The sequence below is a fragment of the Anopheles maculipalpis genome, chromosome 2RL (genome assembly GCF_943734695.1).
Source record: "Anopheles maculipalpis chromosome 2RL, idAnoMacuDA_375_x, whole genome shotgun sequence".
Classification (NCBI taxonomy): domain Eukaryota; kingdom Metazoa; phylum Arthropoda; class Insecta; order Diptera; family Culicidae; genus Anopheles; species Anopheles maculipalpis.
The window spans coordinates 41,031,652-41,058,302 of NC_064871.1; the positions used below are offsets into that span (position 1 = coordinate 41,031,652).

The 26,651-nt window shown below is 43.9% G+C and overlaps 1 protein-coding gene and 1 non-coding gene across 2 annotated transcripts; one reads left to right on the forward strand and one right to left on the reverse strand.

Moving 5' to 3' along the window:
- The first annotated feature begins 12,310 nt into the window (after nt 1-12,310).
- Trnav-cac (transfer RNA valine (anticodon CAC)) lies at nt 12,311-12,383 on the forward strand. Its single transcript has one exon. It is a non-coding gene; the product is annotated as a tRNA-Val (tRNA).
- Nucleotides 12,384-23,961: 11,578 nt separating this feature from the next.
- On the reverse strand, nt 23,962-26,340 carry LOC126557709 (Y+L amino acid transporter 2). Its single transcript, XM_050213576.1, has 5 exons — nt 25,868-26,340; nt 25,277-25,627; nt 24,992-25,160; nt 24,561-24,761; nt 23,962-24,415 (listed from the first exon to the last, which is right to left on the reverse strand). The coding sequence occupies exons 1-5, from the start codon at nt 26,335-26,337 to the stop codon at nt 24,020-24,022; spliced, it is 1,587 nt and encodes a 528-aa protein (XP_050069533.1). The 5' UTR covers nt 26,338-26,340; the 3' UTR covers nt 23,962-24,019.
- Nucleotides 26,341-26,651: the final 311 nt, after the last annotated feature.

Here is a 26,651-nt window from a genome sequence, read left to right on the forward strand (position 1 = left end):
TTCCTTTCTCAAGACTTTTCCGGATATGAACCGAGAGCAAAAAAAAAAAAATCAATCTTCCACCCCCCTAATAGTTCTTCCGCCCACAACATTAGATTGAGCAGCTTTAACCATACTTTATGCACACACCTCTCCATTAAGCGAACCTCGCGCTCGTTAGTGACGAAATAATTAATAACGCACGCCACCACCGCTTAATTGGGCCATCTGTGGCAGCACTCACTCTGGGACGGGTGGTAACACTCCGAGCATGACCTACTACCAGTACGCCCGAAAGGCCACCCCGCCAACGACGGGCGCGCTTCTTGCAATCGTTGCCACAAGTAGTTCAACATTGGCGCAACAAACATTGGTGCCGCGGTCAGGCGCGCTCAACAAGCCGACAAGTTTAACAACACCGACCTGCACACACATACCCACACACACACACACCCGGTAAAACGCGTTGTTGTCATGATGGAAGTGGGCAAAAACGAGAACTAGGTTCTGTTGCCTAGTTTCCGCCTCGCGATCGCTCCCGGAACGCCAAATAAGGCACACGAGCGTTGCGGAGCTTTTGTCAGCCAACCAAGCCAGAGCGACAACAATACCGGTCGTCAAAATCTGACACATCTTCACGTCAGAAACACCCGTGAATTGCATCGGCCTTTTCACCCGGATGAACAGGTTCAGCCCCCCCCCATCCCTGGGAAGCATTGTGTGCATGTGGTTCCACCTTTCATTGAGGTTATTTCCGACAGGGTTTGCTACGTTCGAGTAAAGCGATTATTTTAATGCCTCTAATGCGCGCGTGCGGCGCGGAGTCTCGCCGGGAGGGAAAGCGCGAATTTAGGATAACGCTATGTCACACGTGCGTTACGCGTCACGTCCGAGAACTGGGAACTGTATTCTGTATGAGAATAGAAACCGGAGGCAACTGGGCACAAGCGCACAAGTGAAAGTAGCATGTGTCAGCATAATTATTTCTGATCGAGGCCGCTCGTGACAAACCGTTTTAACGAAAAGGAAAGTGAAAGTATGTTTTCACGCACAACGGCACTACTGACTGATGAGTACGTGGGGGAAAACTGGGTGGAAAGCATAATAAAGTTCAAAGAGTAAAATAAAGGTTTGGCGGAAAATGTGGATGATTTGGCAGTGGATGAAGAAGTTTATAACACATAAAAAATGCACGTGGATTTAGGTCGTGTAAATAGAGGGATTTACTAACATTGTTAGAGTGAATTCAAATCTTGATTGGAATACCTGTCCGTGACACACACTCCACATGTTTGTACAGTTTAAGTTACAACATCCATTTGGAATTATTACAGTGCACCTCGAGAATCTCGTTTATGCACTTGAATTTTTCCCCGCTAGACATGAGAGGCAAATACCGAGAAATGGTGGAGTTGATGTCCTTCTTGGCTTAACACCTAATATGAGGTCACACTGCCCGGCCATTAAATGGCGTACTAAGACTTGCTGATTACCATCGCATAAGTTTGATTGTCAATCCTCCCTTCAGGGGAGCAGTCCGAATAGGATTTGAACCTCACTCCTGCCGTATGAAGACCTGCGCCATTGTCTCAAATAACACTTCTTCGACTTCTTACTCCAACAGAGAGACATATTCCGGTCATGTGACTTCCCGTTCGCCAACGTGTGCCAAGCTTGCCTTTCTTCATTCGCAACTTAATGAAATCATTGTTCTAAAGTGTGCAATGCAAAACCTTCCTCATTTACCACCCTTTGCTCGATTGTTACAGCCATTTCTGATTCATGCACTTTCTTTGGAAGCAATGCTCTGTCTTGCGGATCAAGCATAAAGCCACCACCGGGCCGGCCGTTAGTCAGTGTGTGACGTGGAGTTTTGATACAATTTTGCCAACAATTGTAACCCGGCTTTGGCCACCCTGGAGTCTTTGTACCACCGAGTGTATGTGCGCCGCAGTTTGGCAGCTGCAAAATGTGTATTGTGGGCACCACTGTCTTTTTTTCCAATTCGTCGTCGCCCTACATTTCACGCTCGGCAGCCAAAGACAATGGGCGGTGAGCGCGAAAAAGTTTTGCCCTCGACGCGAAACCACCGCCGAAACACGGTCAATTGTCGACCGTTTTCTGTTTTGTTGCTACGTCCGTTACACAATCGAACGAATGGTGGGCCGTGCGATGAGAAACTCCAATCGGAAGAAAGAGAGAAAAGTGATCCGTCTATGACCTACCCCGAATGTACCGTTTCGATGCAGTTAGTCTCGTTAGCCGATGAAGCAGTTGACCTCGAGAGGTTTGACGACAAAAAACCCCGCATCCTGCTAATGTTTCGGCATTTTCAACTTGCCATAAAAGAGTGGTTTGGCACAATCAATCTTTTCCACAAAAACTAAAAGTACAACGTTGCACATTTCGCGCGGAATGTTAGTAGCGAAGGCAAAAAATAACACATCTTGTACATTTCTCTTTACCACGGAATGGGAAAATAACTACCAATCCGAGTGCACTCCTCCGTTATCAAGCGAGTCCTGGGAAATAACCTTATAAGGACATGCTCACAACACTTTTTTTCCCATCAGTTCAGTTCCATCTGCTAACGACGCATACCTTGAACGATTCTTTACGTCTATGTGCCTCGTAAATTCGATCGTACTCAGACCATTCGGATGTCCTTTAGCTATTTCTGCCCAAGGGTTTTGCTACCACTCGCATCGCAAACGACGTACGCTGTTGGGCTACAAGCGGGAAGTTAAACTCCATCGCTCAGCTACTTGCTTTTCGGTTGCATCCGAGATGCATCCGAGCAGGGGCCGGACGATAGCAAACACGATAGAGCACCACCGATGGTTTGGGCAAAACTTTAGCTAACGTCAACTCGGTCTCTGTGTGTGTGTGTAGTACGAGCGAACCGTAAAGGGCCGTCGAAGGAAAAAAAAGCAGACTATTTCATTTCCGCTCTATTTACCTTGGCATATTAGTACTTCTTCGTTCGTATTCTGGCCCAACTCTACCCCGGCTGAAGGAAGAGTGTGTGATTGTGCCGAGCTGTGTGCATCACAGCAGCAGCATCGACGGTGTTGGAGCTCGTTTCCACATCGTTCGTACACAGAGTTCTTAGTGGAGGTGAGCCAACATAGTTGATGGTTTTGGGAATGAGACCAAGTTTTAAGTAGAGATGGGGTTTTTTACCGACAGTTTGGTTTGCCGTTCTTCCCATGTATGTAGTTACCTTATGCTATGTACCAGCTTCAATGCTATGGACGTCAGTTCGTAGTGTACGAGAGACTCTTTGAAAAAAAAGGATAAAAAGGAAGATTCTACGGCGAATCGGAAGAGTCAAATGACTCTTGTGGTGGAAGTGTTATGCACCTATTGGTCATGTTGTTGATAAATGAAATTATGGAGTATCTTCCGTATGCAGACAAAGTATGTGAATTTTTGCGATTAATAAAACACTATTTTACTGAACAACGATATCGAAATATTGTTATTATTCTTGTCACATTCCGTACACAGACTATTGAAGAATTTTAGACAATTTCAGTCCAAACATTATCCACGCTACAACGATACAGTTTACCGGAGCGTGGTGAAATCGTTTGCCTTGGTCGAAGCTTTCGCCATACGTACAGCACCCTATCTTCTGCAAAAAAAGCATCTGAGTGAAATGATTACCGAACGGACTGAGATGAGCAGCTGCATGGCTGCTGCCACAACGACCGATATAGGAAGTAGTATCTCCTTTATCTACCACACCAGCGCATGCAACGTGTGATGATCCCACTGTACTGCGTCGGCTTGCCGTAGTCCTTCGTGTGCACGTGCATACCATTTGAAAGTTGTCGTGCATGATCGAAATTGAAAAAAAGTTTCTTCTTCCTTTTCTTTGGTATTAGTTCCTAGCCTTCCTTCACTTCGTTTTACCCGTCGGAGCAGGATAGTACGACTTGCGTACGAGGAGGCACAGTCTGGATTGGATTCGATACTCGATGAAGATTGGTCGGGATGCAAAAATTTGTTGCTGAACTCCATGAGCTGCCATCCGTAGGGCAGAGCTGATGTAGCTTTCAAACATTGCCACAGTGTGTAACGTTAAAAAAATAATCTTTTGTGAAGCAATATAGAACTTAAATTATGGGTTTTAAAGTCTTTTTGTGGGGTTGATTGATATGCTAGAATGACTATTTTGATTGTATCGTTATTAATAGCACAAAGAAATATAATTTGTTTATATCGTAAGACCTTAACACAGTAAATGGAAGCAGTGTGTCGGTAAACTCCACAATTTTCGACTGACAAAAATATTTCAAAAATCGCATTAAAAATAATTATTTTAAATTCTACATACTCAAAATCTCACAGATCAACCGATGTCTAGACAATATTAATCATGAACGTTAGTGCATTTGCTTAGTCGCCTATACCCCGGTGGTATAGGCGACATCGGCGCCGGTTTCGAACGGCTAGGACCCAGGGTTCAAATCCAATTCGGACCGTCCCCCCGTAGTTGCTCCCACTACGTGATTATCGGCATATGTCGTCTAGTGAGCCATTTCGATGATCGGCTTAACCTTTAGAGGTCGTTAAGCCAAAACGAAGAAGAAGTGCATTCGCTTTTGAGAGTCTCATATTAACACGACAGAACCCCGATATGGGGGCTGCCGATGGTGTTGGCGACAGCGGCGCCATTCTTCAAACGGTAGGACCCGAGGTTCAAATCCCATCCGGACCCGTCCCCTCGTAGTCAGGCCTGACTAACCAACTATGTGGTATTATCGACAGTCTAGTAAGCCATGGCCGACATGACCTTAGAAGGTCGTTAAGCCAAGAAGAACCCCGATATCTCAAACCCCAACTGAGTTGATTAAATTTAATAAGTAATCAGCAGCAACCAGGAGTGTGTGAGAGACTTTTTTCTTCTTCTTGGCGTAACGACCTCTACGGTCTTGCCGGCCATCGAAATGGCTTTCTTGAGAGACTTTAATAAGCACAAACAAATCGCTTTTGCTCGGACGAAGTTGTGGACGCTTTTTACCCAGCCGCTCCAAGGAACCATAACAAAAACAAGCCACCAATTGAAATTAAAATCTCCTGAAAGTATGGCTAAACAGACCTTACTGCTTACCAACAGCAGCGGATGGCACCATCGCTGACGCTAATTGTTAAACTCACTCCTCGCTAGATAAGTTACGTACCTGAAAGTAGAAAACGCAATAGAAAATTCACATTAGTCACACGGCTGCAGCTATGGATGCTACGATCGAGTGTGATCGTAGGCCGGTTGTGCGCACGTTTACGACGCCATGCAGCGGTAGTGTGGATGCGTTTTTCCTGGCCACCGTACCAGCCTGGACACTCTTACATGCGATCGACCACCGGCGGTGTGTGTGTGTACACACGATCAGCCCACGTTTGATCGTGCATCAAGAGCAAATTGAGCCTGCAGCCTAATAATCTAATAACGTCGAATTAATCGCTGCCTAGGCAATGACCGCAAAATGCAATGCAATCGACGTTGCGAATCGACCACCACCACACTGTGTACGGCCACCTAACCTAAACCCGATTGCACGCAACGGACCCATCATCCGTGCAGGGCTACCTCGGTGGATGCATTCGATACACCGCAGTGTACCTATTTTGTCCGTATTAGTTTATTACACGCTTAATGTCGGGGACATTCGAAAAAAAAAGGCAGGTTATACACCAAAAATAGACGAACAAGGATTAAACGTTTCATTCATTAGCGTTAAACTTTACACTAGGCTTAACGTATCGCACTTGAACTAATCGAGGGCGTTTTAAGCTTACTTTAAATCCCTACTAAGCACAAGTTAGGCTGCAGATTGTTAGTTGTGCAGATTTATTAAGAGAAACCCCCGAGACACCAAACTGAGCTTACATTTATTATTCCAAAATTTGAAATTCATTCCCCAGTTTGGTAGAAAGCAGCTTCAGCAGAGAGTTTACGCATGCAGATGACTGCAACTGCAAGCAATAGCACCGCACACCGAAACCGTCCATTTCATTCATCAATTACACCAAACTGTACGAAAAAGAAATCAACCGTACGATCGACACTTTTACCATGGTTAAATTTTCTGAACGTAACAACAACAAGTACGCAAAAAAAAAATGGCCATTTCACTTTTTCGTCTTGCATCTTCTGCAACGCGAGCGAGCGCGCATGGGGGGGAAAAAGCGGGCAGCGAGATCGTAAAAGCTGATGCACAGCACAACCAAATAACGCACCCACGGTTAATTGGTGAAGCGTGTTGAAAGCGTTTTGTTGCCCGATTTTATGACTCCACGCCTAAACGAGCCCGGGACAAACAAGCTGCTGCAGCACGCAGCCGTGCGCCGGCTGCAGCTGGTGCAATGTTTTTCGAGAGGCGCTAGAACCAATTAATAAAGACCCGCAATAAATATGGCTATTTATTACACCGCCCAGAAATGGCTGTTGGCGAGGAGGACCTAAAGCCTGGTAGCGCTAATTCCGTCCATCAAGCGGCACCATCTATTACCATGTTCAAAGTTTATGGTCCCTTTTGATGGGTTCGTTTACAAAAAGAAGTCACCAACCAAGAGAAGCGGTAAGGTGGTTTTGTTCTCCCTGAGACGATCTTAGGCTGAGTAACATAAGTCTGTTCGATCCAATGCTCGAGCGACTTACGGGCGACATCGAGTGGTCCAGTGGCTATTACCTGCACAGAGACAGGTTCTTGACGTGAGATTCGTTCCTTCCTTCCCAACGAGAGCGAAAAACAAAAGGCACTGGGGTTGTGGATCCCTTATTCGGATCAGGGCCATCTCGAATGCCGGCAACCCACTGGATTCCGGTCACCGGGCGCGCTGGTGTGCTGATGTGGCTCGCTACCCCTGACCTACTGCCGAAATACCCTTCGGGGAGTTTATGCTATCCCGTCTGCAAGCTGCCTTTTACTGTGTGTTACTTCGCCGACCGTAAGGAGGATGTGGTATCGGAAAACCACAAGCCCTAACCTGAGAAGCATAGCGGTGGCCACCGAGAGAATTGATCCGACCGTGGGGCAAGTTATCTGAAACTTTTAAGGACGAATCACACACACACACGTCTCAGACAGCAGCTCTTCCTGTAGAGCACTGTGATTGAGCAAGACATTTTTGAAGACCTTGTTTTGTTCCCACCGACCAACCGCTGCTGGATAATACCTTTTTTTTCTCTCAGAGCGTTGGATGCGCCTGAAACGATCCCAAATGATGATGGTTGTCCTTAAAAGCTTACTCTGATTCGTCATGATTCAACCGTGAACAAGCACACAACGAATCGGCGATGAACTCGGCACGTCGAACAGGACCGACGATTTCGACCCTATAATTGAGTCCATGGAAATGGATAAATCTACCAAAGCGGTGTCGGGACGAGCAGGATCCGGGAACCGTTGCGAATGGTACGAAATCGTTCCTTTTCGAAAGTAATATTTTCCAGTCCCATTTTTAAATAGCCCCATCGACGCTCCATCAGCACCGTGCGGCTTGACGATATTTAAGTCCATCCAAAAGCATGCGCCCACACACACACCCTCATCTAGTAAAGCAACCGTGCGGTAAAGTAAAGGACGACCAGAACCATGGTAAGCGAAAGACCCCGTCGTGTGGGTCAACCATCGTGGACTTGTTTCTTCGAACCATTTCGAACGCGAAAGCTTGCGAAAGATTATCGGACGCGACCTCAATTTTCACTTCTACCGGGGTGGAGAATCGGATTGGCAAGGCCGGGACGTGGACAAAATATGGGGGGGGGGGGGGGGGGGGGTATCAACAAGGATTTTTCTACGAGAGCACGATTCGAACAGTCGTTTTGATGGTTCCGATTTCCTTGACTAGCCGTTGTTGTACTGCAATATTCAGCAACACTTCCCAGAGCGTTTTATTAAAATGTTTGAATCGTTAGCGTGAATTACTGGATCGTTTCACCGTAACCGTTCCATGGCGACAGTAAGTATGGGTGGCATTTTTTATGCTTATCATAGGGTCAAAATTAAGAGCTGCCGGAGTTTTGTGATTAGCGTAGTCGTCGCGGGAAAGGGAGTCCCTTTTGCAGGTTGCCTATGCTTCCACAGCCACAGGGCACCAACAAAGTTAACGCACAATATAATTAGGCCAGACGCTTGATGGTGGAACTGGATTAATGGTAATGAAGTATTTAACCTAGAAAAGATTACTCAACAAAAGTGACACAAAGCGGTCTGAATTTTGACAAACCTTCCGTTCAAAGCTTCGAAAAAGGTTTGTAATGAACCATTTTCCCCATTTTTTTAATTATGTATACTTAATTGATAATGTAATTTCAATAATTTGTTGTCAAGTAGGTATTACATTCTGCGAATTTTCTTTTCATTGTTTTACAAATTTAAATCCTCATAAACATCCCTATCACTAGCTTGTCTCGCTGCGATACGCCAGATTGCAGACAAAAATGGACAAATCGGTGTCGAGCAGTGTGAAATACACTAATATCACACTCTCCCAACCACTGCAAAGCCCGGAAATGTCATGAGCGATTGCTTTCGTCTGTGGCACGATCGAGACCCGGTCTAAGCACCATTATTTATCGCTTTCCTGCCTGTTACCTCTTGGGAAATTTACACAAAACTGTTTGATAGATTGCTCCGTTAAGCAGGAGCGTGACGTGACCCGCTTACCGGGAGAAGCTTTCTACTCGAGTGCGCTACCAATTCCGTTTACCGGTAGGGCTGTTGCACACCGGGGCACTATTAGTGAGCATTTTCATAAATTTGCATACGTGCAGCGAACCGGAGACGCACGCGACGCCAAAGAAAGTGAACACCGCTGATCATCGATTGTTTCACCCACGCTCGGTAGTGCAGTTCAACATCTTGATGGATGGTTTGCTTCGTTTACTGATGAGATAACTGAAACTGATAAAGAGTTATCATTAATTTACTCAAGCACGGGATAAAAAGTCAAAAAGTTGTCCAAAACTACCTGTAAACAAAGCAACGTGACCGTAAAATTGAGCACTGCAAGACAGGAGTCAAACAGCAGAAGAGCATAAACTATAGTCCCAGCAGTAGTGACAAATAAATGCCTAATAAAACTCCAATTCCACAATTTGCTGTTGCCCTTTTGAAACTGAAGGATACACGCAGCTCTCCGCAGATCCCAACAACCCGCGAAACATCGACATTAGCTGAGATGCTTAAGGTTGTGTTTAATGCGTTTCGAAAAATCGGTCACCTACCGATTGGCGCTCGAACACGCTCAACCAAACTTGCAAGAGCTAGTGCGGAGCAATGAACGAATTCTAATTTTACATCTGACCTCTTTCGTGCAACGGGAAGACTCGCCGGTACAGACTGCGAGACTTAACATTCCACCGTCGGGAATATCGGGAAATGAAGGTGAGGCGACTTTCCCGCCTGTCGTACGAGACCAGCACGACCCGATTCTACTAGGACTCAGCAAACAACGCTATCTCAATCAGATCCCATCCCCATTTCTGTCCCCTGTCCGTGGTGTACTGCGGGGTGTGCTGATGCTGGGATTGGACTTGGTGTTCCAGATTTGTAACAAGTCTCCACAGCTCACGGTGAACGCGAGTGTGAACGCTGAAAGGAACAACCGTCTTTAAAAGGCCATTCCGACCGGTCGGCGCCCTTGTAAGTGCAAGGAGCAACGTTTCGCCTCTTCCCCCTGGACACAATTCCATCCCGCTGGCGCATACGTTACAAATAATGGTAGGAAGCGATCGTACGGTTGAATCTTCGAATTCGAATTTCCCTTCTCTTTCGTTTGCGGGGTGGCCAAAGCAGGTTCGAGGCGCGGAGACAGTCCGAGTGATTCAAGAGCCTAGGCGCGACTGCAACTAGGCCACCGTAGACGATCCGGAGACGATCCAACACGCAGCGAGTTGAGTGAGCAGCGCTGAGAGCTGCATGATGCTCGTGGACTAGAACGAGTGCATCGGTCCAATAGAAAACCGATCTCTCCATCAAAAGAGTGGGGTCATGAGGCGTAAACTACCAGACAAGTCTAGTCAACTGTACTAGTGTATTGGCATTTTCGACATTCTCCAACAAACTTTCACTAACAAAACTTTTCTGCATGCAGCATTGGACATGAAAGACCTGTTGCACTGAAACTATTAATTGATATTGAAAAAGGTTTTTTTTTTCGAAAATATATTAAGATTTCTCTACCATAAAATAGTGAAGCTAACATAAAATGAGTATGCGTGTATGGATTTGGGGTCACAATCCATTCAAGCCACTGTTGCATTATACGACTGTCATGTTAAAGGTGAAACCTGCGTAACATCCCTTAACAAATGGGAACCGATCTATCAACGGTGAGTTAGATGATACAATGAGTATTGAAAAACCGTGTCGAAATGCAACACCGGACTGTTGCGCTGTAACGAAAACGGTTGCTGTAACAAACGTCATATAACAGTGACGGACGCCGCCCGACCAATCTAGATCCTCACCAGCAGCGGCACAGCAGTCAGAGTTCGTTGAAACCGATTTACACCTGATGGCTAATTTCTTCCATCCATTTTCGTTTATATTTTGGAAGGACGGTATCCCAAATATCCGATTCTCTACGTTTGGGGAAGACAGCTAACCAGCCAGCCGGCTAGGGAAAAGCAAATACAAACAGTGTCGTGCATTTGTGATCTGAGGTTTATCTATCACAGCCTCCGCCGCTTGAAGCTGTCCTACATTTTATGCAGCCGTTTCACCAAACCACCAACCGTCGGAACCATGTCGAAAGCAAATCAAGAGACACGGAGAGAGCGAGCTAAGGATGGCCTTAAAACCTGAGATTGTTTGAGCAGCAGTTGCCAAAAAAAAACACCACAACCAAGTTAAAAAATAAGGTCCCAGGAGACCAGCTTTCCACATCTGTTGAATCTGCTCGAAAGACACCATCTATCATAGCCACCCCATGACATAACCGAACGCCGTTCAAAAGCCGTGTGACCTGTCCGCGTTTCGTCCGCCACCCTGGGCGGAGAATGGGGTTGAAAGTCTGGGGCAGATAGCGAGCCGAGGCTTTACCTACTGACGCATAAAAAGACGCGTCACAAGCTTGCATTAGTGATCAGCCTTCGGGAAGGTTCAGTTTGTGGCAACGAAATTGATCGAGATTGCGTGAGGTGACAGATAAGGGCAGATAAGACACAGACACATGCTCACGGCAAGATGAACCTGATGAACATATTGATACATGAAATGAAACCCCAGTACATTCAATAAACTATTTAGAATAAGGTATCAGTAAGCGTCATGTTTTTTCATCGTCGTTATTTATGCTTTTGCTTCAACAGTGATGGCGCTGGAGATAGACATAGAAGAATACGGCTACCTTTAGGAAAGCACTCGGTACATGACCTCTCGCTGTATGCATAAGCAAATATTTGAGTTGATCTTAGGTAACTCCCTACTATCAAAGCTCGCACCGAAATGATGCTGCATTAGAATGACAACAGCTACGACAAAAAAAAAACTCCCTGATCGCGAGCTGGATTCTAATGCACCCCTCAGTTTGGTTTAGGCTCAAGAGTCTCGTGTCCCAAGATTTGACCCAGATACTGTATACACCCTGTGTGGCACCCATTCACCTAGTTTCGTGTCAGCTCACACCGCTGGACCCTGGACCACAACGGCATGGATGGGGCGCTAAATAAATCCGAAAAGCAGCAGCTGACGGCGGTATCCAAAGACTGGACGTGTAGCGCGCCCCAAACGATGGAGGTGACGATGAACCTTCGCCATTTGCTACCCGACGACTACTAGCACCGCGCACCACAAGGGCCAGTGTTTGTAGAACGGATCGCCGGGATCGAATTAAACAACATTAAATCCGTAGCGTGGAGCATCGTTTCGAGGAAGCATTAAACGGTACATGTTTTGGCTAAGCTGGGGCACAGACACGGACAACTTACCGTGTCGAGGGATTATAATTCGGAAGAGCGATTGGGTTAGAGGGAGATCAAACGGAAATGTCTGATATGTGACGGATCTTAGTGGCTGTGGATTATATTTCCACAGCCCTTTGTACCAAATGGTTATGCTCGAATTTCGTTTCTTGCACGAGATTGTTATGATCATTGTCGGAGAGCAAAATACCGTTTAGAGCTTTTAACGTGTTAAATCAATCTGGAAGCAAGACATGTATATATTTCTTAACATGAAAACGTTGGATGAAATTGTATTTGATGTTAATCTAAAAAAGCATTAGCAAACATAACGAATGCGTCAGAAGCGTACGCTTAGTTCAGTATGTGCGCGCCAAAGAAACAGATTCCGTTTTATCGCCTCTTCCTTCAAGCGTTTCCGTAGTGTAGCGGTTATCACGTCTGCTTCACACGCAGAAGGTCCCCGGTTCGAACCCGGGCGGAAACAACTTCTTTTTTGTGTTGTGTTCTGTTAAAAAAGCACATTCTTTAAACAGTCTACTTAAAACGTGACACACATTCTGTTCAACTATTTTATAGCAGCTTTAAAGAAACATGTTGCAAAAAGTTCCACACTAAGAAAAATAACCGTCTTCTCAAATATCGAAGCACTATACTCCGACTTCCCTGTCCTCGGTCTCCGCTTACTCGTCGCTTTTATGTCAGTCTTGTAAAAGGGCACCGTAAAATAAGAAATAAAAACCAAGGAGATAACCAATTTCCTTGATCTCAATATGCGTACCTTTTAACCGTGCTGCCAGTGCTGCCCCGCCGCATTATGCTGATGCATTTTCCTTGGTTGCATAGGAGGACAATCACTGGCGCCGTCCATGAAATCACCCACACCCACTCCACACATAGCTCATCTCTTCTCCCGCTCCGTCTCCCCTCCTCACCAATATCATTCGTTCGCTCATTTACTACCCCATGCGCGCCAAAGATCTTCTCCGCCGGAGTCGGAATTGTTTCATCCGGTCCCGGCGCGTTGTTCAAGTGCGGAGGCTGCTGGCTTGATTTCCAACGCGCTACTACTGGTTCGTACACTGTTTCGTTTAACTTTACGTTACTGGCTGTCGCCAGGGAGGCACGACAGCATTACTCTACTATGCACCGTCCATTTATTGCCGTTGGGGGTTCGATTAACCTCAATGGTAGGCGAGGGTTAGTAAAGGCGCAGCACTATGTTTTGCTGCAACGTACTCGGCCTTTACAAATGATATTGGATGCTGATGGGCAATTTCAAATTGTTTAAAGCTTTGTTAATTTAAAAACAAACATTTTCCTTTCGAACTTTCGATAGGAATTATCAATCTGTAAGGTCTTATTTTTTATTTGTGAATTAATTAAGACAATTACTATGATTGCAGAAAGCTTTCAACCCCCTTTATGATCCAATTTCAATGCCATATCAGAACTACTTAGCTTGACCCTTTAGAATGGGGATACTTTAAAAAATATGTTCTCAAGATCGTCTTACGCACTGTTGAACCTAACACACACACACACACACACACACACACACACACACACCATGCTTACAGTGAGCCACTGTATATGACAACGGTCATCGAAACCCAGATCGTGATACAAGTTGGCACCGGCAGCTCCACCATTTTTCTTCATCTCCTTTTCTTGCTCACACCAAATCACACGCCCGCGTCTGATTCTTCGGTGTGCCCTTCATTCGCCCAGAGGCCCTAGATACCCACCACCGACAGGCCAAGCATAATCAAAGGTATTTAGAACAAACATTTTATGACAAACCACTGACATGACACCTGAGGACCAGTCCCGTAAAATTAGCACCCAATCGTACGCCGTCCACACACGCGTCTGTTCGTTCGTCAACTGTTGTCATGAGCGCATTAAGCCCGTTGGCACGCGTTCTACTGTACACAACTGATGGAAAAGACTGAGGCCATTATTTACTACTGCTTACTACTAGTTTTCGCAAAACGGTCGGCAAATTGAAGCTATTTTTCCAACGGAATAAAACGATTCTAGTTTTATGATGAGCCGGACCACTCGTTTAGGTTTCAGAGGAGCCAGTAAGCGCAGTCCATAGACCGTAATGTACCGCATCTTGTTACTGTTAAATTCAAGACTGTCCCTGATGGTTCACTCGGCTGTTCTTGCGGTTGGGGGCGATTCAAAGTTAAGTAGTTTGCTCTTTGTACAGCGCTAGCAGCATCATCATTTTGAGTCATTTGCTGTCTCACAGAGTAATGCCACGCGATTGTTCATGAGCAGCCTGAGCTGATGAGATAATTATTGTCATATTATTGTGGTTAATTACTTCTCCAGAAGCGATGCTATTGGCGTTTGCTTTGGGAATCCACCCGATGTGGGGTGTAAGTTTTACAGAGCCACTATCACTCACAACAGGAAGTTTACGGGTTGTAGTTTTGTTGATTTGCATCAATTTTGCTAACTCGAAAGCAGTAAAGCCCCTCTTATAAATATAACTTAAACATAACATACAAGTTGGTTATGTGTAATTATTCTTCTTCGTGGCCTAACGACCGTCTAAGGTTACGCCGGTCATCGAATGGCTTATTAGACTTGCCAGATAACCAACTAGTTGGATAGTCAAGTCCTCACTACTAAGTTCCGAATGGGATTTGAAAGCCCGGTTCTACTGTTTGAAGACTGGCACCGTTATCGCATCACCACCGGGCCTAAAAAGCGTTTCACATGATGCGCAACTCTGATTGATGAGTTTTGTATAAAAATGTATCAAAAATCGACAGCATTTTGACAGAATATCAGAGCCGGGCTGCGAGTTGCGCTTCTTGTCGCTGGAACGCCTGTAAGTGTAATTTTAACAAAAAATACAGGTTATCCCGAGGTTTTTTGACGCTTTTCCATATGTTTTTGTCCCGTCTGGCGATTTTTTATGCGTGCCCAAATACTTTTGTTACTGTGCAACAATTTTTTGACACATTCCCATGCATTTTTGGTTCCTTCTAATGATTTTTGATTTCGTTTTGATATACTAAAACTAAGAGTGAATTTCTCGTATAAAAGTTTACGGGTACTCCGAGGAACTCTGTAAAGCTGTAAATGTAACATGTTTGAGTATAAACATTTACCAGGGTGTAAATAAATTGGACACGACAAAAAACCTCGAGACAAGAACAAATCTATTTGGAAAAAAAAACCATAGGAAAGTTGGTAAAAGTTGCTGGGACACCCTGTAATTCTCCATCATCGTATGCAGAAATGTTAATGTAACATGCAAAACATATAGACGCAAACTTGACTATGATTATTAAGCCCATATTAGAGCACACCTAGCTAGACCCTGAATCAATCCTAAATCAAACCGTGTAAAATGTCGTAAGCTGAGCCTCCTTTCAAAACATCCTTTTCCGTCTAATCGTGCCTCGAAAGTGTGCCAGCGAAGGAGTGCACCCTTACTACACTACAACTTACTACAACTACACAACAACACTCATTATTTGCATGATATATCGAATCGAAAATAGATCACGATTGCCAAGCCGGGCTTGACGCGAAAAAAAAACAACTCCGAAACAATAAGTGCTAAAACAGGCCCCAGCCAGGTCAGGACAAGCAGCCCTCCTTCGCTGTACTTTGTACAAACCGAAACAAAAGTCCGTAAGGGAAGTAAAACCACATGTCACAATGGCCACATGGCAGCGCCAAGCAACGGTTGGCGCCAACAATAGCCGGTGTGGGGATGATCCCTATATTATACACATACAAGAGCAAAAAAACCCTAAACCTATCTACATGCTAGTGCGGTTAATTGGTACGAAAGCGTAACACCCCGATAAATAAGTGTGTGTATGAATGGGAGAGACTGTCGCAGTTTTTGTGTCTTGCCACCTAGGCGAGTTTTGTTTTGGAACATAATTTATTCACCAAACATGACACACTTTTGCATCGGGCGAAGACCACAGCCCAATCGTTGACTCGCTGGCGCGACCCTGGCAGCGAGGGCTGCGAGTGAAGGGTGATGATGCGCACCGCAACGATTCAAAAGCCTACCTTCTTGCGGTGTGGCGCTGCTACGTTGCGTTTGGTCCGGCGAAGACATTGAGGTTTCACTTCCTTTTTCACTGTTTCGGTTTTCTGGGTGAAGCCATGCAAAAATGTAACTAACTGTGACAAAGCAGCAAACAGGCAGGTGAGATCCAAAACGTTGTTCGGCGTACAGAAACGAAGGATGAAAACAGGTCAATGTTGTCGAGAATTGTATTGGAGTAGAGTATATCTAGACTAGAAAAAAAAATTCTATCACGAAAACAACATTGAAAGTTCGATTTTAATTGCGTTTTTCTCCGCTTCTAGGAATCCGATTGACTTGAAATTTGTTTTATGCGAGCAAATAACAGCTATCTTTATCCGTAAATTGTCATAAGTTTTTCTCATTTGGTTAAATATGTTTTTTTTAACTATTCGTTCTTATAGGTATTCCAGGCTAATCGGGCTGCTACCCGGCTAGCCAGCAACTATGGAGACATATTCTAATGCAAAATAAATTAACATTTCTTCTTTCTATTAATATACATACGACACTTCAACTCATAGTCGTTTTTAAGTTATTAATATTGAAAGATGAAATGTGTTTTCCTGAAATTGTAAGAAATGTCATTAAAACAAAAATTATTTTAAAACATTGCATAATTTTCACTAGAAATCGCTTTTTACAGCTATTAGATGATTGTATCACAAGACCAATGTGCAATTTTCAAAATTTAACTACCTAATTTAACTTTAAATGAAAAGCTACATGCGTTTTTGTTTGAATCAACATCCGTTACTAAAGAGGCGTACATAAATAACGTACGTTATTTATGCATTTTAATTGCGTTTATGATGTTCAAATCAATCAGTTTTATAAATTTTGTGAAAAATAACGCGAAAAAACGCGGTCTTCTGTGACGGTTCTTGTTCAAATAATTTAACTTCTTACTCACACACATAGCAAAATTATGAAAAAATCCTATTTTAGTATCCGTAGTAAACAGTTCTTAACTTGTGGCCTGGGACAAAGCATTTAAATAATAAATGTTTAGTTTTTATTTTATTTTTGTTTGGAAAAACATGTCAACTTTGAAGATCCATAACTTGAAAATTACTTCGAATTGAGACAGCATATTTAATTTGATAAAAAGAAGAAGAGTTAACTCAACTTTTATCACAGTATTGCATTGATATTGGATTACGTATAAAAAAGTTATAAGCCTCCAAAGCTGGCTGGCCGAGAAGCCCGTTGGCCTAGAATATGATGATTTTCTAGTTGCTTGGGACAGGGTTAACGAACGTTGGTTTGAACGAACACAGCAAATGTATTAACTAGATCATTCGAAAGATCACCAATGATCTCAATGGACAGGGTGACATCATCATCAACGTTTTCGAGGCTTCGCACACCCGGCAACAGCTGGCAAAATCGTTTCAATCGTTATCGTTCCAGTTTTTGAAAGCACGAAATTTACACTCAATTTAAGCTAAAACATCACTTGTTCAAATAGTAACGCGTCCCAAAAACTATCGGTTGTTTCAGAAAAATCTTCATTCGACATCGTTTCATGGAGCCCAAACTTGAATTGCTATGAATTGTTTTACCTTTGTATTTTAAAGTTTCTGCTTCTGATCTTCATTTACAGCAAGCCATTTCCCTATCTTTCGATGTCAGATGGACATTAGTTATGCATTGTGTGCTCTAGCCCTTTAAAAAAAATACTTCCCCCGAAAACTCCAGTAGCGCAAACTATGTGCTGATCGTCGTAACAGCTCTCCTTCTCTCATTCGGTTCGCTCATTAGCAACAACCCCAGACAGTCGTGTTACGGGTGCACGCACAATTCCCTGCTCTTCCATGCCCCCCCCCCCCCCCCCCCCCCCTTCTGCCGACCCATACCAGGAGTACGAGGGCTCCCCAGATCAACTCACAGCCACACCAACAACCCACTTCAGCAACCGAACGCAGCAGCTGCGTTCGTGCCGTACACATTGGGCCGGGGTGCGAAAGCCCCCAGACAGTGTAGCGGCGCAGTGAAACGCACAGAAGAAGAAAACGGTCACGCCAAGCTAGACAGAGACCGACCGTGGTGAAACCAAACAGACCCCGCTGGCGAAAAGCCAGGTCTGCCATTTTCGTACCACGCGCTACGGCCCCAAAAGAGACACCACCACCAACGGACACGAGGAGACACAATGGGGAAAACAAAACTGTAACGCCAAAAAGCGAAAGAGAAACGCACGCACATCTTTGCGTACGGACGACCCAAAAGAGTTTTGGGACCGAACACGCGGCGAGCAGCACAGGACAGATGCTAAAGTGTCTACGGCGACCTCAAGACCTACAAAAAATGTGAGTGCGTCGAGCGACGGGGGGCTTTTCTCTGTAGTCCTTTGGATATAGCATGACATGGTCACGTTTGGGGAAGTGAAATGTAATGTCGAGCAGAGTAGCTAGAGTCGCAAAATTCGAATACGAATATTTTGATTATTTCTAGATAAAGTTTGCAGAGTCACTCGACAGAATCTCAAGAGAATAATAAACATAAAACTGATAAGACAATTAAAAAGCATTTTGAGTAAAGGCTTAAGAGTGAAAAAATGAAAAAATATTAATTAATATAAAAATACAAAAATTAGTTTTTTAACTTATCAAACCCAATTCATAACATTCCAAACCAAAAAAAGATCTTACAAGAGCTTCCTACCCCATTAGCTATCATTCGAAATCTCCAAAACGCGAATAGGTCACACGTTTACGACGATCAAACGGCCCTCGTCATCTCGCTTAGACACTGCTTGGTGGGTCTTGGTAGTGGCTGTTTCTCAACTCTCAAGTTTTGTCATACATCCACCATTTTTTGGAATAGCGCGATCTTTAAACCTTCATCACCTCCTCCATTAAGGGTCAGCTTAACACAAATGCAGCCGGACAGGTCAACAAAGCCAGCGGAATAAATTAAATGATACACAATTGGACGCCCTTTTCCGCTCTAGGTGGCTCGCTACCGAAACGACACCATTGGAAGCATAACAAATACTTCAGAGGGAGGAAAAATCAGCATACTACGCATAAGCGCGCCAAACGCAGCGATCGTGATGGACAACAGCGATCGTTATTGCTGCAAGAGAGGCTCAATGCAGCTCATCTCGATCTTGATGCCATTTGGAACGACGAAAGTACCTTGAATAGATAATTAGAGGAAAACCTTGGGTTCGCGTTGTTCGATTGTTTGGACGGTAACATCGGGGCCCGTTTAATGCGGAGGGCACGAGCGTAATTGAAAGTTTTCCATTACAAGAGCATCAACTACTTTTGTCGAGTGGGTAACGGTGAGGCGGCGTACCTGATTCGATTGGAACGATCTACTACTCGAGAGGGTGAAGTCGAGGGCTTTGTGAAATTACTATCCGAATTTGGAAAAATGAAATCGTATTAGCGAGATTGTTGCACCACGAGTTCCTATAGGTTATGGCCAGATATATGAAGTAATAATCACATCGATAGAAAACTAAAAGACCTGTTAAATAGAACGATTAGACAGAAGATCGTATGATCTTTCAAACTACTTCGAGTCGAGGATAATTTCAGTTACAATTCAGATTATATTTATCATCTCTATATTATCCTTTATGTTAATAAGTATTTCAATTTCCTGTTCCGATACCGACCATTAAACACATGAAGCTGCTGTACAACCCACAACATACACCAGTCCGTTCTTAAACAACAGTTCGTTCTTAAAGCGTTGCATGTTTTCCAGGCCTGCCTTCTACAACGTACCATCCTTGCAGAAACCCTTCACGAAGCTCACCCTTTCAACCTCGCTGGTTTTGACTCATTACGGAATCGAGAATCGTCGCGTACTTAAAAGTAGGTCGCCCTATGTACCATACACCTTGAAACCAGCAAGATGAAGCCTTTTTTTTCCTCTGCAGCTTTCTCTTTCTCTCTCCCCCATTCGCTCTGTGGCGTGTGTGTGTGTGTGTATGTGTGCCCTTGTTGATGAGTGACTCCATCCGGATGGATGGTTTTTGGGTTTGGCAGGGTGGATTTTACTTTCCATACCCTCCCCGCTTGCTTGCCATGCACCGAACACTGTCTCCTTCCATTATCTTGTGCCGTTTTCTCACTTCCTTCGAAGCATTCTTCAGACCTAGGTTCGAGGAGATGCATGCGATATGTTGGGCTGTACGTTGCCATACTACTTTTCCAGGGCCATTCTCAAGCCATTTGTGGGTTTGGGGTTCTCTCTGGAAAGTATCGTGTAATTGTGACACCTACGGCACGACGCACCATACCTTCAGCCTCGTTTTTATCGTTCGTTACCAAAGCCCACCAAACACTTTCTACAAACACCAGTATATTTATAATTTTGAGGTTATAGCACGAGATGGGCTGAAACCGGAAAGGCCTACGTTTTGACGTACAAAGACAGTTTGTTAATAATTGGAAAAAGGCACAAAAAAGTCCAACTATCAATCATATCGGGAATCTTCTTAAATATGTATGAAGGTAAGGGGGAGTAGTAATGGAATCCATCAATTTTCTATATTCCCCCTAGCGGATTAAGCCACTTTCATTGATTCAGAACATTGGTAGAAGAAAATAGGTCAACGGTTTACATGAGTAAAGACAAATAGGACATGAAGATGCCTTTGTCTATGTGATCGATTTCTACAGTTGAAGGAACTAAAATATGGTTGTAATTTTAAGAACTGGTTGTGTTTCTTGTTTTAAGAAATTCATCAGAATTGAATGGATTTTTTTGCGTGAATATCATGCGAAGAACGCGATGACTATCTGCATTATTTATAATTAATAATGACGGACCAGTGCCGTATTGTAAATGACTATCTGCATACTATTTTAATATAGTTTAATGTATCATTACAGTTCACAATTGACCCAATTTAAAACTTCTTGACACTGATTATTTACGATAGAAAGTAATCAACAAAAGCAATTCTGAGTCTAAAAATAACACAGTAGACTAATTTGCCTTTTTGATGCTACATTGTGACGTATTGTTTATTCAAGAAGCTACTTTAACATTTATTTAAAATTTCAAACTTGATTCCAACAATCAACCCGATTACTCAAGGACAAGTAATTTGTACACCCACAACTACCGTAAGGCTAATTGTCCACCCATCCTACAAAGAACAATGCCACCAAAATGACAATGATCTCCACAACCACAGATCATTACCGCCTGCTCTATCCAGTTCGTTTTTTTTTTGTTTCACAGACTATAAAACATGCTCGGTGGGGTTTCTTTTACCACACATGATTTAAAAAAAAAATTAGTTCAAGGATGGCTTTTATTTCTTTCGTGGTTTTTTACTATTTAGAAATAAAATCACATTCACAACTCGAGGAAATTGATTGGTTTTTCGTCCAATCATATACTATTTAAGTACCAGAATGCATTGCCTTGTGTTGGTGTGACGGAAGAAAGAAACAAGAACAAACCTGTAGAGAATATGACATTTTAAACGAATGCCGAGTCGCGATATTTATACAACAAATAGGTTGGTTTTTTCATTGATTAAATTCATACAATATTGATGTACAGCTTCAACAACTTCTTCCAAAATGCTACAAATGATAAATAGCCTTTAAGTAACAATGAGTTTATAAAAAGCTTCACATCCAATAAGGAGAAATAAAAATGTTTTCTACTCGATGGAGTCGCCTGGTGTATTACGATAAGGTGTGAAATAACACACACACACATTTACGTATGCTGTATTCACTTGACGTGGTACTTTCACCAATAATACACCAGTAATGGGGAATTAATCTCAAAGCTTCATTTGACATTAAACTCACTTGTCCCACAGGTCAACGCAAAAGCGGAAAGAGACACAGTTCTTTCGTTTCCACCATTCCGAGAGTACATTTGCATTCACTAGAGCACACAAAACCGAAACATGAGTGGTCAAAAAATCCTCCACAGTCAGCATATCGGGCCGGAGAGAACGAACGCCATTGAGCTCGGCTGAACGAGCGAGAGAATGCTGTCTACTACTACACTGCTGCCACAACCAACCGGGGAGCGGTGGTCGTAAAGCAGAAACTGTAAATATTGTATTGTATTTTCAAAACCCCGCTCTGACCTACTGAGAAACATCCACAATGTGGATCATGGCCGGATATGCAATACATAATGTTGCGTTCGGTTCGTAGCGCAGGCAGCGGAGGACAGAGAAAAGCCAAAGCATGAAAGCATGGTACTACGGGTCCACCGATCGGTTTTTGAGTGTGTGTTTACATCGTGAACGGATAGGTCCACGGCGTGGACCTACCCTTGACGGAAGACACACTCTCTCTCCCTTACGCTATTTTTTTTTGTCTTGTTTATTTCGCTTTTTTTCCTTCTTCTGCTTCATTTTACGGAAGGCCATATCATACACATATCTACAACACAATATACAACAGACACATTCGCTCCCTTCCACGATAGTGGCGTAGCGATGTAAGGAAGAAGGACAGCACGGCGAGGTCATTGCGATGTGCTGTAACTTTCGTAATCGATCGAAATTATCGTGTTCCTCGTGGTGTGTAGAGAAAAAAAAAACCAGACCAAGCAACATGTCAATAATAGTAATGTAATCAAATCAGAAATATTATTCCACCCGATTCGGTAGCTCGGAAGGAAATGTTGTTTCTTTTCGGGTGATAGTCATGATAACCGGATGATAAAAGTCGCAAACTACAATTCCTTAGTTCAAATAGAGTAATTTATTTCGGTGCACCTTGTGCAGCATCAATCGTGAGTTGATGACAAAACAGAGACATTTCCGTTGCGGAAGACAGATTCAATGTTTTGGCTTCTTATAATTTTTGAGTCTCAACGGTTTCCTTTCAAATGCCTTTGCACCCAGATTCTGAGGAATGAATTGCTCTTTTCTCGATTGCATTCACAGAAGCGAAGCTGTTGCGAACGAAATTGTTAACTGTTTTGTTGTTGCAGAACAAATACATTATTTAGCGCAAATCTTTATCGTATTGCGATGCTGATGTAGCCATAACATGGCTTTTCGGTAAAACAAAACAACATTCTTACGTTGTCGCTTTTCCATCAATCTCTTAAGTAACGTAAACGCTAACACAGTTTTCCTTTCTCTCTTTTTTCTACCTGCAACTTAACACTAGAACGATGATGAAAATGTTCTTCTACAACAGTTACAGAGTACATCAGTTAAAAGTAATAAGATTCTTCATTAATGTCAATGATGAAAGCACTAACTTAAGCAAATTATGAGCAAATCGTTAAGTAATTGTCTTAGTTATTTTTCTTGGCCAGATGGCACAATTATGCTTTTGCTTCATCGTATTTTGATTCAATTTAGAGTACTGTGCAAGTGAATGAAATAATTAAGTTTAACCTTTGCACAACATTGATTTTTTGTACGATAGTAATGAAAAATATAAAACTTGATGCGAGAGTAGTAGTTTAAAAAACCGAACCAAGATATACAGGACACACGGTTTTGTTGTTTAGATTGTTTAAAACAAAGAAAATTAGACAAACGATTTGTGAACATATCATTAAAAAAAACTTATGTTTAAAGGCTATTTCTACCATTGATTGTACGGCAAGGACTGTTTAAAATATAGTTCAGATTGAAAATTACTAATGAAATTACTATTGGTCATGGATGAGATTCGCCACGGTTGTTACATAATTTATGCAAACTACATTACCATTTTTACCAAGGATTCTTACTCTGAGATTTTTAGAATGATTTGCAAAATGCATTTAAATGCTCTCATATGGAGGACGGTGCTGAATGCTCGTCACACGTGTTGCGCGGAAGCGATGGATAAAAACAGAATAAAAAGTTTAATTTAAAAAAAAGTATCCCTATTCTTGCTGCTCTTTCGATAATGGTACAAATTAAGAAATAGTCATGTTGTATATCCTAAACGAACACATTACCATCGATGTCTTTTCGCTCACAACAACAGCGTTGTGTTTATCAGGAGGCAAAATCAATACGCCCAATCATTTACACCACCGGATGGCGATATCCTGCTGAAGTATTGTCATCAATAGAGACCGTTGTCCCGCTCTGGTATGATCTACTCATCCACATCGGCCTCCTCCTTGGCAGTCATGAACATTTTCTGGCAAAATTGCGTTACCCGCGCGAGTGCGTCGGTGAACGCTTTTGGCTTATTCTTCCAAGCCACACCGATGTAGTACACCGGAATACCGGCAAGTGTCAGTGCTACACCCATGCCAACTTCATACGGTGCCACATAGCATGGTACGATCAGTAAAAAGGCGCAGATAATGACAAACACCGTCGGCACCCACAGTGGTACCCGTATTGGTCGATGAATGTCCGGCCGGGTGTAGCGGAAGTATAGGACCGCACTGACGGACAGCATGATGAAGAACGATTCGACGATACTGCTGTAGGTGATAAGGACATACACGTCGCTGATAAACAGATACAATAGCGATAGTGCGCACTGTAAAGACAGCGGGAAGAGAGAGAAATGGGCACGCAATCAACACAAACGGTTCAAAATTATATGCGAGTAAGGGTATAAGGACGAGGAACAATGCTACTCGCTAATGTGTTCCAAATTTCTAGGGGATACACAGTATGCTCACCAGAAACACGAGTGACGGCATTGGCGTGAAGCGGTTCACATTGATATGGGACAGAATTTCGGGCATGTGACCATTGCGAGCACCCACGAAGCACATGCGGGACGATGTCATAATGTGCACCGAAAGCCCTCCGAACGCGGCTATCGCCACCAGGATAGGCATCACGAACGCACCATAGCTCATGGCACGCTGGGCAAACGTCTACGGGATCAGGAGTACCATGCACCAATCGAACCAATAGAAGAGAAGAGAAAGAAAAAAGCGATATCAAAATCACAAGACATAAGTCGCGCTCAATCATTACGCTACAGTTAAGGTTCCTTACAATCCAACAAAGATGTAAGAAGCAACAGATCAACCGTACAACTAATACGTATATATCAGCGACAGTTGTTAAACGGGGGAATTGAAGATCAACAAACTAAACTTACCACGGCAATGGCATCGGAAGCCAAAATAGCTTGAGGCGTCAGGACGGCCACATACGCCATATTTGCCAACACATAGATGGCGGTCACCAGGGGCAGGGAAATATAAATCGCCCGGGGCAGATTCTTGTACGGATCACGCAATTCTTCGGTCATGAAGTTGAGGTAGTTCCTACAGGTTGAAGGAGATTTGGGTCGAGATTATTGCGATGAAAATTCACATGATACAGGGAGAGACGGCGCTTACGGCATTCAAATAGCCCGGCCTTAGCACACACACACACTCACCAGCCAGCGTAGGAGAAGATGCCGGAGTAGAAGGCAACCGAGATTTTGCCCGGATCGGTTTCCGTACCGTCGAACGCGTTCTCAAAATTGTCCATACCACCGTCGGCCACCGCCATCCACACGACGCCAACCACTATCACCAGCACCAGTGCACCGATCTTGGTGAACATGAACACGTTTTGCATCTTAGTCGTCACCCGCACGTCGTAGGCGTTGATGTAGGTAAGGGCGCAGATTGTGACGGCAGCAAACAACTGTAGTCCTATCGTTGGAACCGAGCAACCGGCTGCGAACAGTGGTTGGAACACGTAGCTTGCAAACGTGAGCCCCATGATCGCATTTGTGCTTGGGCTGCACAAGTAGATGCAGTAGGACGTTGACCAATTGCAAAAAGTGTCCAGCGCAAAAACAAAATCCGACACCCGAATGCAAGGAGGACGTCCAGGAGCAGAAGGAGAAAAATAAAAAAAATCCATTATTACGGCCAACAACGACTGCCACTGACGTTTCGTTTAGGGTCAACGATAGCGGTAGGATTTTCTGACACACGATCTTCTGATGTCAGAATTCAACTCGCACGCACACACTTACACAAATATCACTGTAGCGTCCCAAAGGTACAGAAACGCCGGAAGTGGCCCGTAAGCTTCGTAGATGTAAGCGTAATCTCCACCCGATTTGGGAATGGCCGTCCCTAGCTCGGCATAGCAGAGGGCACCGATCATCGACAACACGCCACACAACACCCATATCACCAGAGACGTACCGACCGACCCAACCTCCTGCAGCACACCCTTCGGTGAAATGAAGATACCCGAGCCAAGGATAATGCCCAAAATGATGGCGACACCTTCCAGCAGCCCGAGTGATTGCTTCATTTTCACCTTATCTTGGTGGTCCAGGTCGGACGAGGACGCTTTATTGGCCGATGCCATCGTCCCCGGCCCATCTTCCGTGATGGAACCGAAATCGGTTGCGACCGAACCAACGCTAGGCGACACCAGATTGTCTTCCGTCGGAGAGTGCAGCTCCAACACTGCGTTCCGTTGCTTCAGCGGCATCGTGCGGACAACTCACGGGGGACACTATTATTTGCAGGCTCGCGATACTTCGCCAGAGGGAGAAAAAAATGAAAATAAATGTATTAACAACAAAAACTAAAGACACAAACAATACACGCAGGGTACAACTAATCAAGACAGGTTGTGTTTTTGCGTAGTGTGTAAAAATGGCAGAAGAGGAAGGAAGCGCAACTGTTACACTATACATTCGGTGCAAGAATTCAGACGTGGAACGGTGCTGTTATGGACAAGCATCAGACAAATGTTGACAAAACATCGTAACGGACCGCAAACAAACCTTTTCCCCAACTAGG